General features: G+C 57.7%; 1 protein-coding gene across 1 annotated transcript; it reads left to right on the forward strand.

Annotated features, from left to right (window-relative positions):
- The first annotated feature begins 5,182 nt into the window (after nucleotides 1-5,182).
- Nucleotides 5,183-9,232, forward strand: LOC134154809 (P2X purinoceptor 2-like). Its single transcript, XM_062601463.1, has 5 exons — nucleotides 5,183-5,346; nucleotides 6,949-7,072; nucleotides 8,054-8,344; nucleotides 8,741-8,806; nucleotides 8,878-9,232. Exons 1-5 carry the CDS (start codon nucleotides 5,183-5,185, stop codon nucleotides 8,965-8,967), a joined length of 735 nt encoding a protein of 244 aa, XP_062457447.1. The 3' UTR covers nucleotides 8,968-9,232.
- The last annotated feature ends 2,080 nt before the right edge of the window (nucleotides 9,233-11,312 follow it).

Consider the following 11,312-nt stretch of genomic DNA (forward strand, 5'->3'; position numbering starts at 1 on the left):
TTGCTGGCGGATGCAGAGACGTGGGGAATGCTAGTGAGCACAGCTGCCCCTGGCTCAGTTCCCATGCAAGGAAATGGAGAAGAGGGTTGACTGTCTACTCCAGAGGACACACCAAGGAAAGCCATGCTAGAGTAGGGCCACCGCAGGCACGCTTAACGGCTGCTTACCTCAGGCAGCTTGCAAGGGCTGGCACCTATGCAGAGATGGGGAAGCACATGGGGTGCCCCATCCCCTCTGCAGCCACAGCGTAGGACTACCAGGTGCATGTCCTGTTCTCACCATGTCCCCCATGACCCTGCAGGGGCTAACAGTTTGCAGTGCTGTATGCAGCTGTGACCATGACTGCACCCCTGGTGACATGGACATGTTGGGCCACAGAGAGCTGGGCATGTGCAGGGACAAGTGATCTGTGCAGCACTGCGCACTGGGCAGGATCCCATTTGCCAGGAAGTTCAGCATTGTGTGTTTGTCCTCACAGGGCAGAAGACAGGGCGCTGCGTGCCCAGTGCTGGCGGCACCGAGAAGAGCTCTGAAATGCTGGCTTGGTGTGCAGCAGAGGAAGCGAGTGTCGGGTACGGGCCCCAAAGATGGGTCGTGGCACTGGGGAGGAGAGTCCTCTGCTAGGATGGAACAGGCACCAAAAGGCTGGCCCATCTTCGAGGTCCCGTTGGACACCAGGGGATGCTCTGGGCGGGACACCTCTGAGGGTGCTCTTGAAGGTTTGGCCCCTTCAGCAACAGGCCATGGCCTAGGGAGGCGGTGCCATGGCGCAGGGATGCCACTTCCCAATGGCAGCATGGGAGCAGACTCTTGCCCTTTCTGCAGTGACCTGGGACAAGCCTAGGGCAGCGTGGGGCGCGTTGACACAGAGCAAGGGGCCAGCAGGCATCCTGGGCCATGGCCCGGGCACGGCCCCGCAGCAGGAGGCGCAGCTGCCCTGGGGTGCTGGGCACAGGGGCAGCAGCAGGGCTGGCAGCCCCGGGGCCTTGTGCCACGCCGACGCCGGGCCGGCAGACGGCTGGCAGGGAGGCTGCAGCGCGGCCCCGGGGCCCCCATGTCGCAGCACTGTGACCCGGCAGCGCAGTCACAGTGCTCGCGGCACGAGCAGGGCTAGAAGGCGCCCGCGCCCCTGCCGCTCTGCCAGGCTCCGCAGCCGGCTCACAGCTGGCTGCCGCCCAGGGCCGAGGCTCTCTGCACGCTGTCCTTGGGCGCAGGCGCACCCACCGCCACGAGGGCAGCAGGGCTCTCGACGGCCACCCAGCGCGACGTTGTCGCAGGACTTGCGGGGGCACGGCTGCCTGCACCTCAGGCCGCCAAACGATGGACGCGCTCAGCAGCTGCACCTCCCTTTGGTATGGAGACCTCTTTGTGGCCTTCCTCTGACCTCACTGCCAGCTCTTGCTTTGCACCTTCTCTGCCCTGCTTTGGTGCTCAGAGCACTCCCTGCCGTGGCCGTGCCCCGTGCCTCGCAGGCTTGGAAAGTGCCTATGTCTGCTGCTTCACTCCCTAACACTGCCTAACGCTGCCTCCTGTGCCGGCTGCCTCTTCCCCAACACAAATAGGCACGACCAACCCCTTCCTCCTGCAGCCCTTGACCCCTTCCAGCACCGGCTCTAAGACTGGCTCTTTGGCTTGCCTCAGCCTCAGAAAGACTGTGGATCCTCTTCCTCTTCCGCCTGGCACTCCTCCAAAGATGCACAGCGCAATACCAAGTGACAGCAAGGTTTTCACAGTGTTTTCACCCTCAGGAGAGCAGAGGGAGGTCAGCATCTGCCAGCTCCAGGTCTCTTCTAAGCTGCCTCAGCTGAGCTGACGCAAAGGGGCCAAGGCAAGCAGGCTTTCTGCTTTTATTGCTGTTCTCGTGTGGCACTGCTGGGCACAGCTGGCCTGTGCATGCCTCCTGTGGGAAATGGAAGTGACCCCTGCCACCACTGTCAGCAGCCATTCTTGTGCAAGCGCAGACTGTGCCTAGGCATTTCCTCAGGGGCAGGCAGCGCGCTAAAGCTCACAGCTGATTCAGCCCTTGTGCACCATCCGATTGTGGAAGGTTTTCTGTTGGAAGAGCTCGCTGGAGGCCCTCCGATCCAATCTGTGCTCCGAGCAGGCTTGGCTTCAAAGCCGGATGTAACTTTGGTCTTTCAGAGACCGGAGCAAGCCCTTGGGAGCGGGAGAAGACCCCTCACACGCCCCTCAAGCTCCGCAAGGGCTCCAGGCCTTTTCAGCTGGAGATCAGTGGAGAAAGTTAACTCGATGGCCCGCAAAGAGCAAGGGCATCCATTCTCGGAGCCGGAGACCCTTCCAAAGATCCCCATGCCTATCTGCTTTGGCGCCACATGCAGCACCCAGGAAATGCAGGCCATGCGATGCGAAGATGCTCCAAGTGCTCATCATCAGTGTCATAGGTCTCGGGCAACACTCTGGAGCACCCGGCCAGCTGGTCTCCTGCAGGGCCCAGGAAAGAGTTTTTCCCCCAGGCTCTATCAGGTCTGGCTTTTGCTTTTTTTTCTTCCTTTCTTTTTTTCTTCCTTTTTTTTTTTTCTTTTCTTTTTTTTTTTCCTTAAATTTTGCCATGCTCTGGAGCCCCTAAAGTGGCTTCAGTTTGAGAGAGAGAGGAAAGGAGCTGGGCAGCGCTGGTGTGCCCCGGTGGGCGTGAGAAGCGTCCCAGGGCTGGCCGGGACGCAGGCCTTGCTCACATGCGCAGGGAACAGCCGATCGCCAGCTTTGGGGTCAGGAAGGAATTTTCCCCCAGCACAGATTGGCAGCAGTGCCTGGGGGGTTTTCGCCTTCCTCTGCAGCACTGAGCACGGCCCACTCCCAGGGCTCCTCGGAGCCCTTTCAGGCCACTGATTGCCTGCTCTTGCAGCACCAAGACACCAGCTGTGCCCTGCAGCTCTCTCGCTCTCTGCCCTGGGGCAAGCTCAGGCACTTCCATGCATTCCATATGCTTGGGCTGTTCTGCCTTGTGCAAAACAATGTGCGTTTGCAAAGGCTCCGGGCTTGATGCTGCATCAGGAAGCAGCTGCCGCTTGTCAGCTCTCTCTGCATGTAATAAAAGTGCAATGCTTGTAACCTCTGCTGGCTCTGCTGTGTGTGTCGTGCGAGTTGTGGCTGTGGCCTGAGAGCTTTGTCGTGCAGCTGTGCTGCCAGGAAGCGCAGGTACCCTGCTGCCTGCAGGGTCTGTTGTGGGGCTTGAAGGTTGCTCTGCACCGCAGGGAGTTTAGCCCAACTCCGCCCCGGTTGCATAACTGGGCTATGACACTGCGCGCGTGTGCAGATTTATTTTGGGGGCCACATTGACTTTGGGGTTCGCTATTTCATTACTCTTCAACTTCAGACCTTCTGGTTGACTGTTTCTCACAGTTATTCTGTGGCTGGAAGCCACCAAATCTCTATGTAACCAACCGCTGTTCTTTCTCACAGATTTCCAGTTACTTATTCGTATTCTGCTTAACACAGCGGTAGTGTTCTAGACTCCCAAAAGTTACAGCAGGGACCGTTCCCACCAAGTATCATGTAGTATGGATACAAAAGTTGCAACACAGACCGTTCCCACCACGTATCCCGTAGTACAGATGCAGCACTCTGGGTCCCAGAGGCGAGGAGATCACTGATAGCACCTTTTCCTGTCATCCTTCAGAAGGGCTACCAGGAATGGGAGACAAGCCCGCAGAGCTCTGTCCTCACTAAAGTCAAGGGCGTGACACAGTCACCAAGCAAGGTGTGCGATGTTGCGGTGTACATAGCCCACAACCACCACCCCCCCCGCCTCCGCTCTACACCCCCCCAACCCACACAGCCGAGGTGAGGCTCCGACCCTCCTTTCTCCCTTCTCTTCTCTTGTCTTGCTTGCTTTGGGTGGCCTCTTGGAGCAGTAGATGAGCAGCAGACTTTCTGCAAGGGCTTCCCAACTGCTCCTTCATCCAGATGGACCCAGCAAAGGAAGCTGTCGTGTGTGGTGGTCCCCGCTGCCTGCATGGGGACTCCTGTATTCCCTCCTCCAGGCCCAGTACTGTCCTTGGCTCCCGATGAGGCAACCATGGCTGCGTCCCAAACACATTGGGACTGCATGTTAGGTCACCTTTGCAGTGCTGTGCGGCAGGCTCAGCGGAGCTTGGGGAGCTTGGCACGTCGCACCGGGCAGGGCCCTGTGGCCTTAGCCAGGCAGGTGCGCCATGCTCTGCCTGCCTTGACAAGTAGCGTCAGGCCTCTGTGGTTTTGGATGTTCAGGGCGGGAGAGGGCACTCTCAGATCAGGTCAGGGGAGGCTCTGACATCCACGTGATGTTGGTGCCTGTAGCTCTCCTCTGCTGCTACCAGTTTGTGGCAGGGATCCCCCTGCCTGCCTTGGCTTGGGCACTGTTTGCGGGCTGCTGAGTGAGGGATCACGGGAGGGGAGATGTGTGGAGACTGAGCGGAGCTTGCTGGCGGATGCAGAGACGTGGGGAATGCTAGTGAGCACAGCTGCCCCTGGCTCAGTTCCCATGCAAGGAAATGGAGAAGAGGGTTGACTGTCTACTCCGGAGGACACACCAAGGAAAGCCATGCTAGAGTAGGGCCACCGCAGGCACGCTTAACGGCTGCTTACCCCAGGCAGCTTGCAAGGGCTGGCACCTATGCAGAGATGGGGAAGCACATGGGGTGCCCCATCCCCTCTGCAGCCACAGCATAGGACTACCAGCTGCATGTCCTGTTCTCATCATGTCCCCCATGACCCTGCAGGGGCTAACAGTTTGCAGTGCTGTATGCAGCTGCGACCATGACTGCACCCCTGGCGACATGGACATGTTGGGCCACAGAGAGCTGGGCATGTGCAGGGACAAGTGATCTGTGCAGCACTGCGCACTGGGCAGGATCCCATTTGCCAGGAAGTTCAGCGTTGTGTGTTTGTCCTCACAGGGCAGAAGACAGGGCGCTGCGTGCCCAGTGCTGGCGGCACCGAGAAGAGCTCTGAAATGCTGGCTTGGTGTGCAGCAGAGGAAGCGAGTGTCGGGTACGGGCCCCAAAGATGGGTCGTGGCACTGGGGAGGAGAGTCCTCTGCTAGGATGGAACAGGCACCAAAAGGCTGGCCCATCTTCGAGGTCCCGTTGGACACCAGGGGATGCTCTGGGCGGGACACCTCTGAGGGTGCTCTTGAGAGGTTTGGCCCCTTCAGCAACAGGCCATGGCCTAGGGAGGCAGTGCCATGGCACAGGGATGGCCTTGCACAGGCCATGCCAACAGGGACCATTTTGCTCCCGAAGCCATAGTACTTAGGTCTTTCCACAGTGAGTCCCTGGCGAAGATGGCACCACAGTTCCCCATCCTTATCAAGAGGAACATCCACTTCCTCTGCTTCGGCTTCTCCAAGGATGTCCATGTGGAAGAGATCAATGTGGGGCCTAGGGATGGAGCAAGTAGACCAGTGGGTACCCAGGCTGCCATGTGTGTACAGGGTATAGAACAAAGTGGAGAGCAATATAGGTGATGCTAAGCAGCTGAGTGCAGGTCAGGCCCTGCTGCTGGGACCAGGACAGCCTTGCTGCAGCAGCAGTGCTTTGTAGTCAGGTCTTTGGCATAGTGGGGAGAAGGGGGCCACCCTGGCCCTGCACTTGCATGTGTGTTGTCTGAGTGTGTGTGTGGAGTGCAGCCAGATGCCTTCCTGAAAGTGCAATGGTGGATAGCACAGCCATTTCCCGTAACAATTAGGTACCAGAGGAATGAGTGTTCACTGACAGCAGGGAGATGTGGTTGAAATACGTGGACAAGCCTGAAGGATGGAGAGGCAGGAGTGGAGCTGTGCAGGAGCAGTGCCATTTGGCAGCTGGAGGAGATGCCAGCTTTTCACAGGGGATCCCTGTTCCTAAGTTGCTCCCAGAATGACGGAGGTTGGAAGCACCTCTGGAGATTGCCTAGTTCAACAGCTGCTTAAAGCGGGGTCACCTAAAACAGGTTGCTCTAGGCCAAGCCAACTCGGGTTTTTGGTATCTCTGAGGATAGAGACTCTCTAACCTCTCTGGGCAACCTGGTGCAGTGTTTGATCACCCTCACTGTAAAAAAAATGTTTGTTCTTAAGTTCAGACACAATTACTGTATTTCAGTTTATGCCCATTGCCTCTCATATGATCACGGGGCACCACTGAGAAGAGCCTGGCTCCATCTTCTTTACTCTTACCCATCAGGTATTTGTACACATTGATAAGATGCCCCTGAGCCTTCTCTTCTCCAGACTTAACAGTCCCATTTCTCTCAGCCTCTCCTTGCATGAGATGTGCTTCTAGTCCCTTCATCATTATTGCTGGACTTGCTCCAGTAGGTCCATGTCTTTCTTGTACTGGTGAGACCACACCCACACACAGCACTCCAGCTGTGGCCTCACCAGTGCTGAGGAGAGGGCAGTAATCACCTCCCTCAACCTGCTGGGACAGGATGTTTTTTTGGTGCTCAGCTGCTGTCTCTGTGATACGGAGTTCTCAACCCTTACTCCATCCATCTGTCCTTCACTCTTGCTTGCCCCTGCCTCCACTGAGGAAGGTGGTGATGATGAGGATGGTAATTATTGAGCAAGAAGGAGCAGGAATGCTCACACTGGTGGGTAGATATGGGGCATGTGGCCTTGCAAAGGGAGCGGTTAAAGTCTTTGGGAACAAGAATCCCTTTGAAAATGCCAGCATCTCGCCAGGTAACTACCCCAGGGTTCCTCCTCTTCCTGCTCTCCACCCTCCTGCTGTGCAGGCCATCCCCTAGTCAGTCATGTGCATTTCTGAGTGCCTGCATACATCCACGTCTGGTATGTAGTTCTCCTAGGAAATCCCTTCACCGTTCATCAGCTGGGACCATCAGTGATGACATGGATACCAATGAGCAGAGCTGGGGTTTAATGTTTCGTTTGGGTGCTTCACGATATTAGGAAGAAAATTGAGGCGTATTGGTGTGCTGCTCTATGCCATGGCTCTGGCTTTGTCTCCCCAGGGGCAACATTCAAGCTGCTGAGAGCAGTTACTTGAAAAGCTGCACCTTCAACACCACCTCTGCCCTTTGCTGCCCCATCTTCATGGAGCAGGCGGGAGAGAACTTAAGGGAGCTGGCAGAGAAGGTGTCATGTCCTGGGAGGATGGTCCTCCCAGAGGGCCCAAGGTCTTGCTGGCTGGGCACAGGGCGTTCCTTCAGCACCTGCTCTAGTGCTTGGCTCCACGGGATCATCACTCATACACTGGCACTGTTGAGACTCAGAGGCAGCTGGAGGCAGGTCCCTGGCCCTGCTGCCCTGCCAGTATGCTGCAGGGGCTAGCTGGGATGGGCTGAGGGCAGTGGCAGCTTAGCCAGCCTCAACAGCTCGGAGCACAGCACATCCACTGCAGCCCCTGAGCAGTCCTTTCTGCCCACCTTGCGCATGCAGAGCCCTGCAAGGCTCCCAGGCCCAGGGTCTCTCTTACGAGGCCCCTGTGCAGAGGCTGGAGAGCAGGAGGCCAGCTGGCAGCAAAGCATAGACTGCAGGTGTGCCTGTATCACTGCCAGGACTGGCAGGTTTGCTCGCCCAGCGGTGGGGACTCATTCATACACTTTGGGAAATACCATGACATTGCCAGGGGAGGGCAGTGCACCCAGCATTTGGTCTCCAGCCCCATCCAGCCCTGCTGCCTCTGCTGCCCTTTTGGGAGTAGATAATTCCCATCCAGGGAAGGAACTCAGCACTGTTCCATCCTCCCTCCAGGTTCTGCATCCCCTGCTCAGCCCCAGCACCCTCCAGACCCTAGAGGCCCCCCACTCTGCATCTGGGAATGCTCCCTGATGCCTAGCCATGCTCCCAACTCAGGCCTGAGTGCAGCAGCCTTGCAAGCAGTGCTGCTGGCTTCCCTGGCAGGGCTGTGTGCCCCAGTATGGTGGCATTCCTGGCTCTTCCCAGCTGGTGATGAGGATGACAGCTGTGCTAACGCCTGAGTGGGGGGAAATGCCCTGCTTGCTTGCTGGCTTATCATGCCCATGGCCAAGCTGTGTGCACAGTAGTGCTGTGCCCTGGGGTCACTGTGTCCATGGTGTGCTGGTGCTGTGCTAGGCCTGCTGGTTTCTGCTGCAGGGTGGGGTGGTCATTAACTGGAACTGTAACCTGGGCCTGCCTGAAACCGACTGCAACCCCCACTACTCCTTCCACTGCCCCGATCCCAAGACCACTGTCCCAGGCAGTGGCACTTGCAGTCCTGCATCCTCCTCCTGCCCTCCCTGGTCCTGCTGTGGCTGGTCCCCATCACTGGGCCCTTCTACCTGTCTCCCCAGGAGGTCTGCGAAGTATTACAAATGGAACGGGACCCACACACGAGTGTTGATCAAGGCCTGTGGGATCCATATTGATGTCATCGTGCAGGGCCAGGTAGGATTTTGCATGGTCCATGTGCTACTGGGGTGCATATGTGCATAATATGCTGCCATGGTGCTAGGACCGTCCTGGAAAAGCAGCTCTTCTCCACTGATGCCTCAGAGCTGGGATGAACACAGCCAGGCCTCTTCTGCTCAGCCTTGCAGAGGAATGGGGGAATCCCAGGTGCCTCAAATTAGAACCTTTGGCAAAGTGTGCAAAGTGTGCTGGAAGGAAATGCAAGACCTCATAGTGTGTGCTGCTGCTTGGGTAGGTTGTCCACACTGTGGCTTGGGCAGAGGGAGGTCTCTGCTCAGTCTCATTCCTTGTGCCCAACCCAGAGTGAATGCAGGCCCAGGCAGGAGGCAACCCGGGCTGGGCAGCGATTGCTGATCCCATCCTTTCTGCCAGGCAGGGAAGTTTAGCCTGATCCCCACTGTCATCAACCTGGCCATGGCTCTGACCTCGCTGGGAATGGTGAGTATTGGTGCCGGGGGCTCGGCCCAGCTGCGCACTCCCAGCACTGACCTCCCTCTCTCACCTTCCAGGGCTCCTTCCTCTGGGACTGGATCCTGCTGAGCTGCATGAACAAGGACCAGGTGTACAGCAGCAGGAAATTTGAGCAGGCACCACCCTAGATCCTGGCCCTGGAGGTTTGGTCCTCTGGGACAGAGCAGTGGCCACGCTGCCAGCAAGGCAGGGCAGGGTGCCTGGGCACGGCTGCAGGGTGGGCAGCAGCATGTGGCTGGGGCTGCCAGGGCATCTGGCCCCTCCAGCCATCTCTCACCCCCGCGGCAGGCGGAAGGTGCCTCAGAGGCTGCTCCACGACATACAGCACCTCAGGGCTCTCCAGCCTCCAGAGAGTCTGTCCCGCAGGGACCGACCGCTTGTCCCTCCCCCACCACGTACAACCACAGCTGGAAGGAGCCACTGTTGCAGGCAGCAATAACACTTCCTCCGTCCGGGCCCTGCTTGACTCTGAGCTACCTGCTTTTCCCACGCGATGATCCCTGTGCCTGGCCAGGATGCACCGGGCACCTTGCCGGCTGCTGCTGCTGGCCACCAAGAGCCACGGCCCCCTCCCTTCCCTCAGCCATGCTTCAAGCAGCTCCAGGCAGGTCCTGCCCCATGGCTGCCAGCTGCTGTGAGAGGCTGGGGGTCAAGAAAAGCCCCAGTGGCAGGGCAGACCCGTGGTGCCCTGGCTGGCTCCTGTGGGGGCTTTCAGGAGCTTTTGCTCTGGAGCAGAAGGCAGTGCCTGACTACTGGCTCTGCTTCAGCACACCGGGAATGGGCATTACCATTTTCTGGCTGGCTTGGAGTGCTGGCAGCCCCATCCTGGAGCAGCTCCTGGCTGCGGGCACCCAGGGTCCTGGGGGCAGGGGTGGGCACATCTCGAGTAGGCCTGCCCTGCTCATCCCCTGTGCCCCTGCAAAGCTGCCACAGATGGAGCTGCAGCAGTGGTGGTGGCCCTGGAGCCGTACTGAGGACTAGAGCAAGTCCTGCACTAGCCAAGCAGCCAGTACCCAATAAACTGCAACCACCCAGCCTTGCTGCCTGGGGCCTGATTGCTGCAGCATGTGCTGGGGGGAGGGGGAGGGTGACAGTGCAGCGTCATGGCTAGCGGGGTGAGAGATGGACATGTGCATCGCTCCACCCTCCACCCCAAAAGCTGCACCCTGCTGCAGTGCCAGGGCACGGATGCTCTTGCCCCGGAGCCCGGGTGGTAGGGAACATGAGTACAAGCACCTGCTTGCCCTGCACTGCAGCAGTAGGGGAGGAGGACAAGTCCCCCCCAACCCCAGCCAGCCTGGTGCATGGACCTCTGCCAACACCAACCCTGCCCTGAGGCTGCAGCTCTCTGAGCCTATGCCCAAAAGCAATTCACAGCAGGTACCTGGCAGTAACTCACCCAGGCATAACCTGATTATTTTCTGGTTCTCAGGTTACAGCAGCTCAGCTCAGCACATCCTCCCCCAGCATAGCTCAGCCCGGGCAGAAGTTTGGGGGAAAGGGGTCTTGTCACACCGGGCAAGGGAAGACCCCAAGCCATGTCTTGAAGGCTCTCCCACAGGCTGGAGGGTGGGGATGCAGATGGAGGACATGCCAGGGGGACAGGCAGGGGACTTCTGGTGCACCAAAACCTCATCTTGCTCCCCTTGCTGGGCTGGGGAGCATCTTCCCCCTTTGACTTGGGGTGCAATTGCTCACAGGAACAAGGTAATACCATTGCAAGAGGAGTCTACCTTGTCCTCATTCCAAGAAGAGGACCTGGCTTCTCTAGGACCAAAGAGCAACTCTGAGCAGGCAAACCTATGGGAAGGGCTTGGGGGAAGGAGCCAGCCTCTCACTGTAGAGCAGCAGGATGAAGGCAAGTGCCTGCCCCCACCTCCAGCAGCTCATTGCCCTGAGGAGAGCAGGAGCAATGATGCAGGGCTGAGAGGAGCTGCCTGGCGCAGGTTGAAGCCACTGGAGGCTCCGCTGGACCAAACCTTAACTCAATTGCACAACGCAGTGATTGCATTAGGGCCAGGTTTCTCTGCCCCTCCAGGCCAGCTCATTTCCTCCAACTCTAATATCAAGAAAACAAACACATAGGTACAGCCCCCTCAACCCCCCTTTCAGTAGTACTAGATGGAGGGAGGGCATAGCGAAGGACAGGACCACTTGCCCCAAAACCCAATGCTAATAGAAACAGGTATACTATAGAAGTGAAAAAACAAAGCTCAGAAAAATATTTTCAATACAGGTATGTGTGGAGGGCATTGAATACAAATTTATATATATATATATATGTATATACACACACACACACACACACACATATAGAAAAGGAAGTGTCAGAAGTAGCTGAACACACAGCTTCACAGGTTTCAAAATGCCCAGAAAATTAACTGGAATCTAGTAATCTTGGCTCCCCTCATGCTTTTTCAGGCTTCTGCAAGCAGGAGTAGATGGAAAGGACCAGGAGGCCAGGCTTCAGCTA

The sequence above is a fragment of the Rhea pennata genome, unplaced genomic scaffold, assembly GCF_028389875.1.
Source record: "Rhea pennata isolate bPtePen1 unplaced genomic scaffold, bPtePen1.pri scaffold_45, whole genome shotgun sequence".
Lineage (NCBI taxonomy): Eukaryota > Metazoa > Chordata > Aves > Rheiformes > Rheidae > Rhea > Rhea pennata.

What these genes read in the sequence shown, in the direction of transcription:
- LOC134154809 (XM_062601463.1), top strand. Translation starts at nt 5,183, where the DNA reads ATGGCACAGGGATGGCCTTGCACAGGCCATGCCAACAGGGACCATTTT. An exon ending in CTCTGCTTCGGCTTCTCCAA is followed by an intron (nt 5,347 to 6,948) that starts GGATGTCCATGT and finishes TTGTCTCCCCAG; the next exon opens with GGGCAACATTCAAGCTGCTG. An exon ending in CTCTGACCTCGCTGGGAATG is followed by an intron (nt 8,807 to 8,877) that starts GTGAGTATTGGT and finishes CTCACCTTCCAG; the next exon opens with GGCTCCTTCCTCTGGGACTG.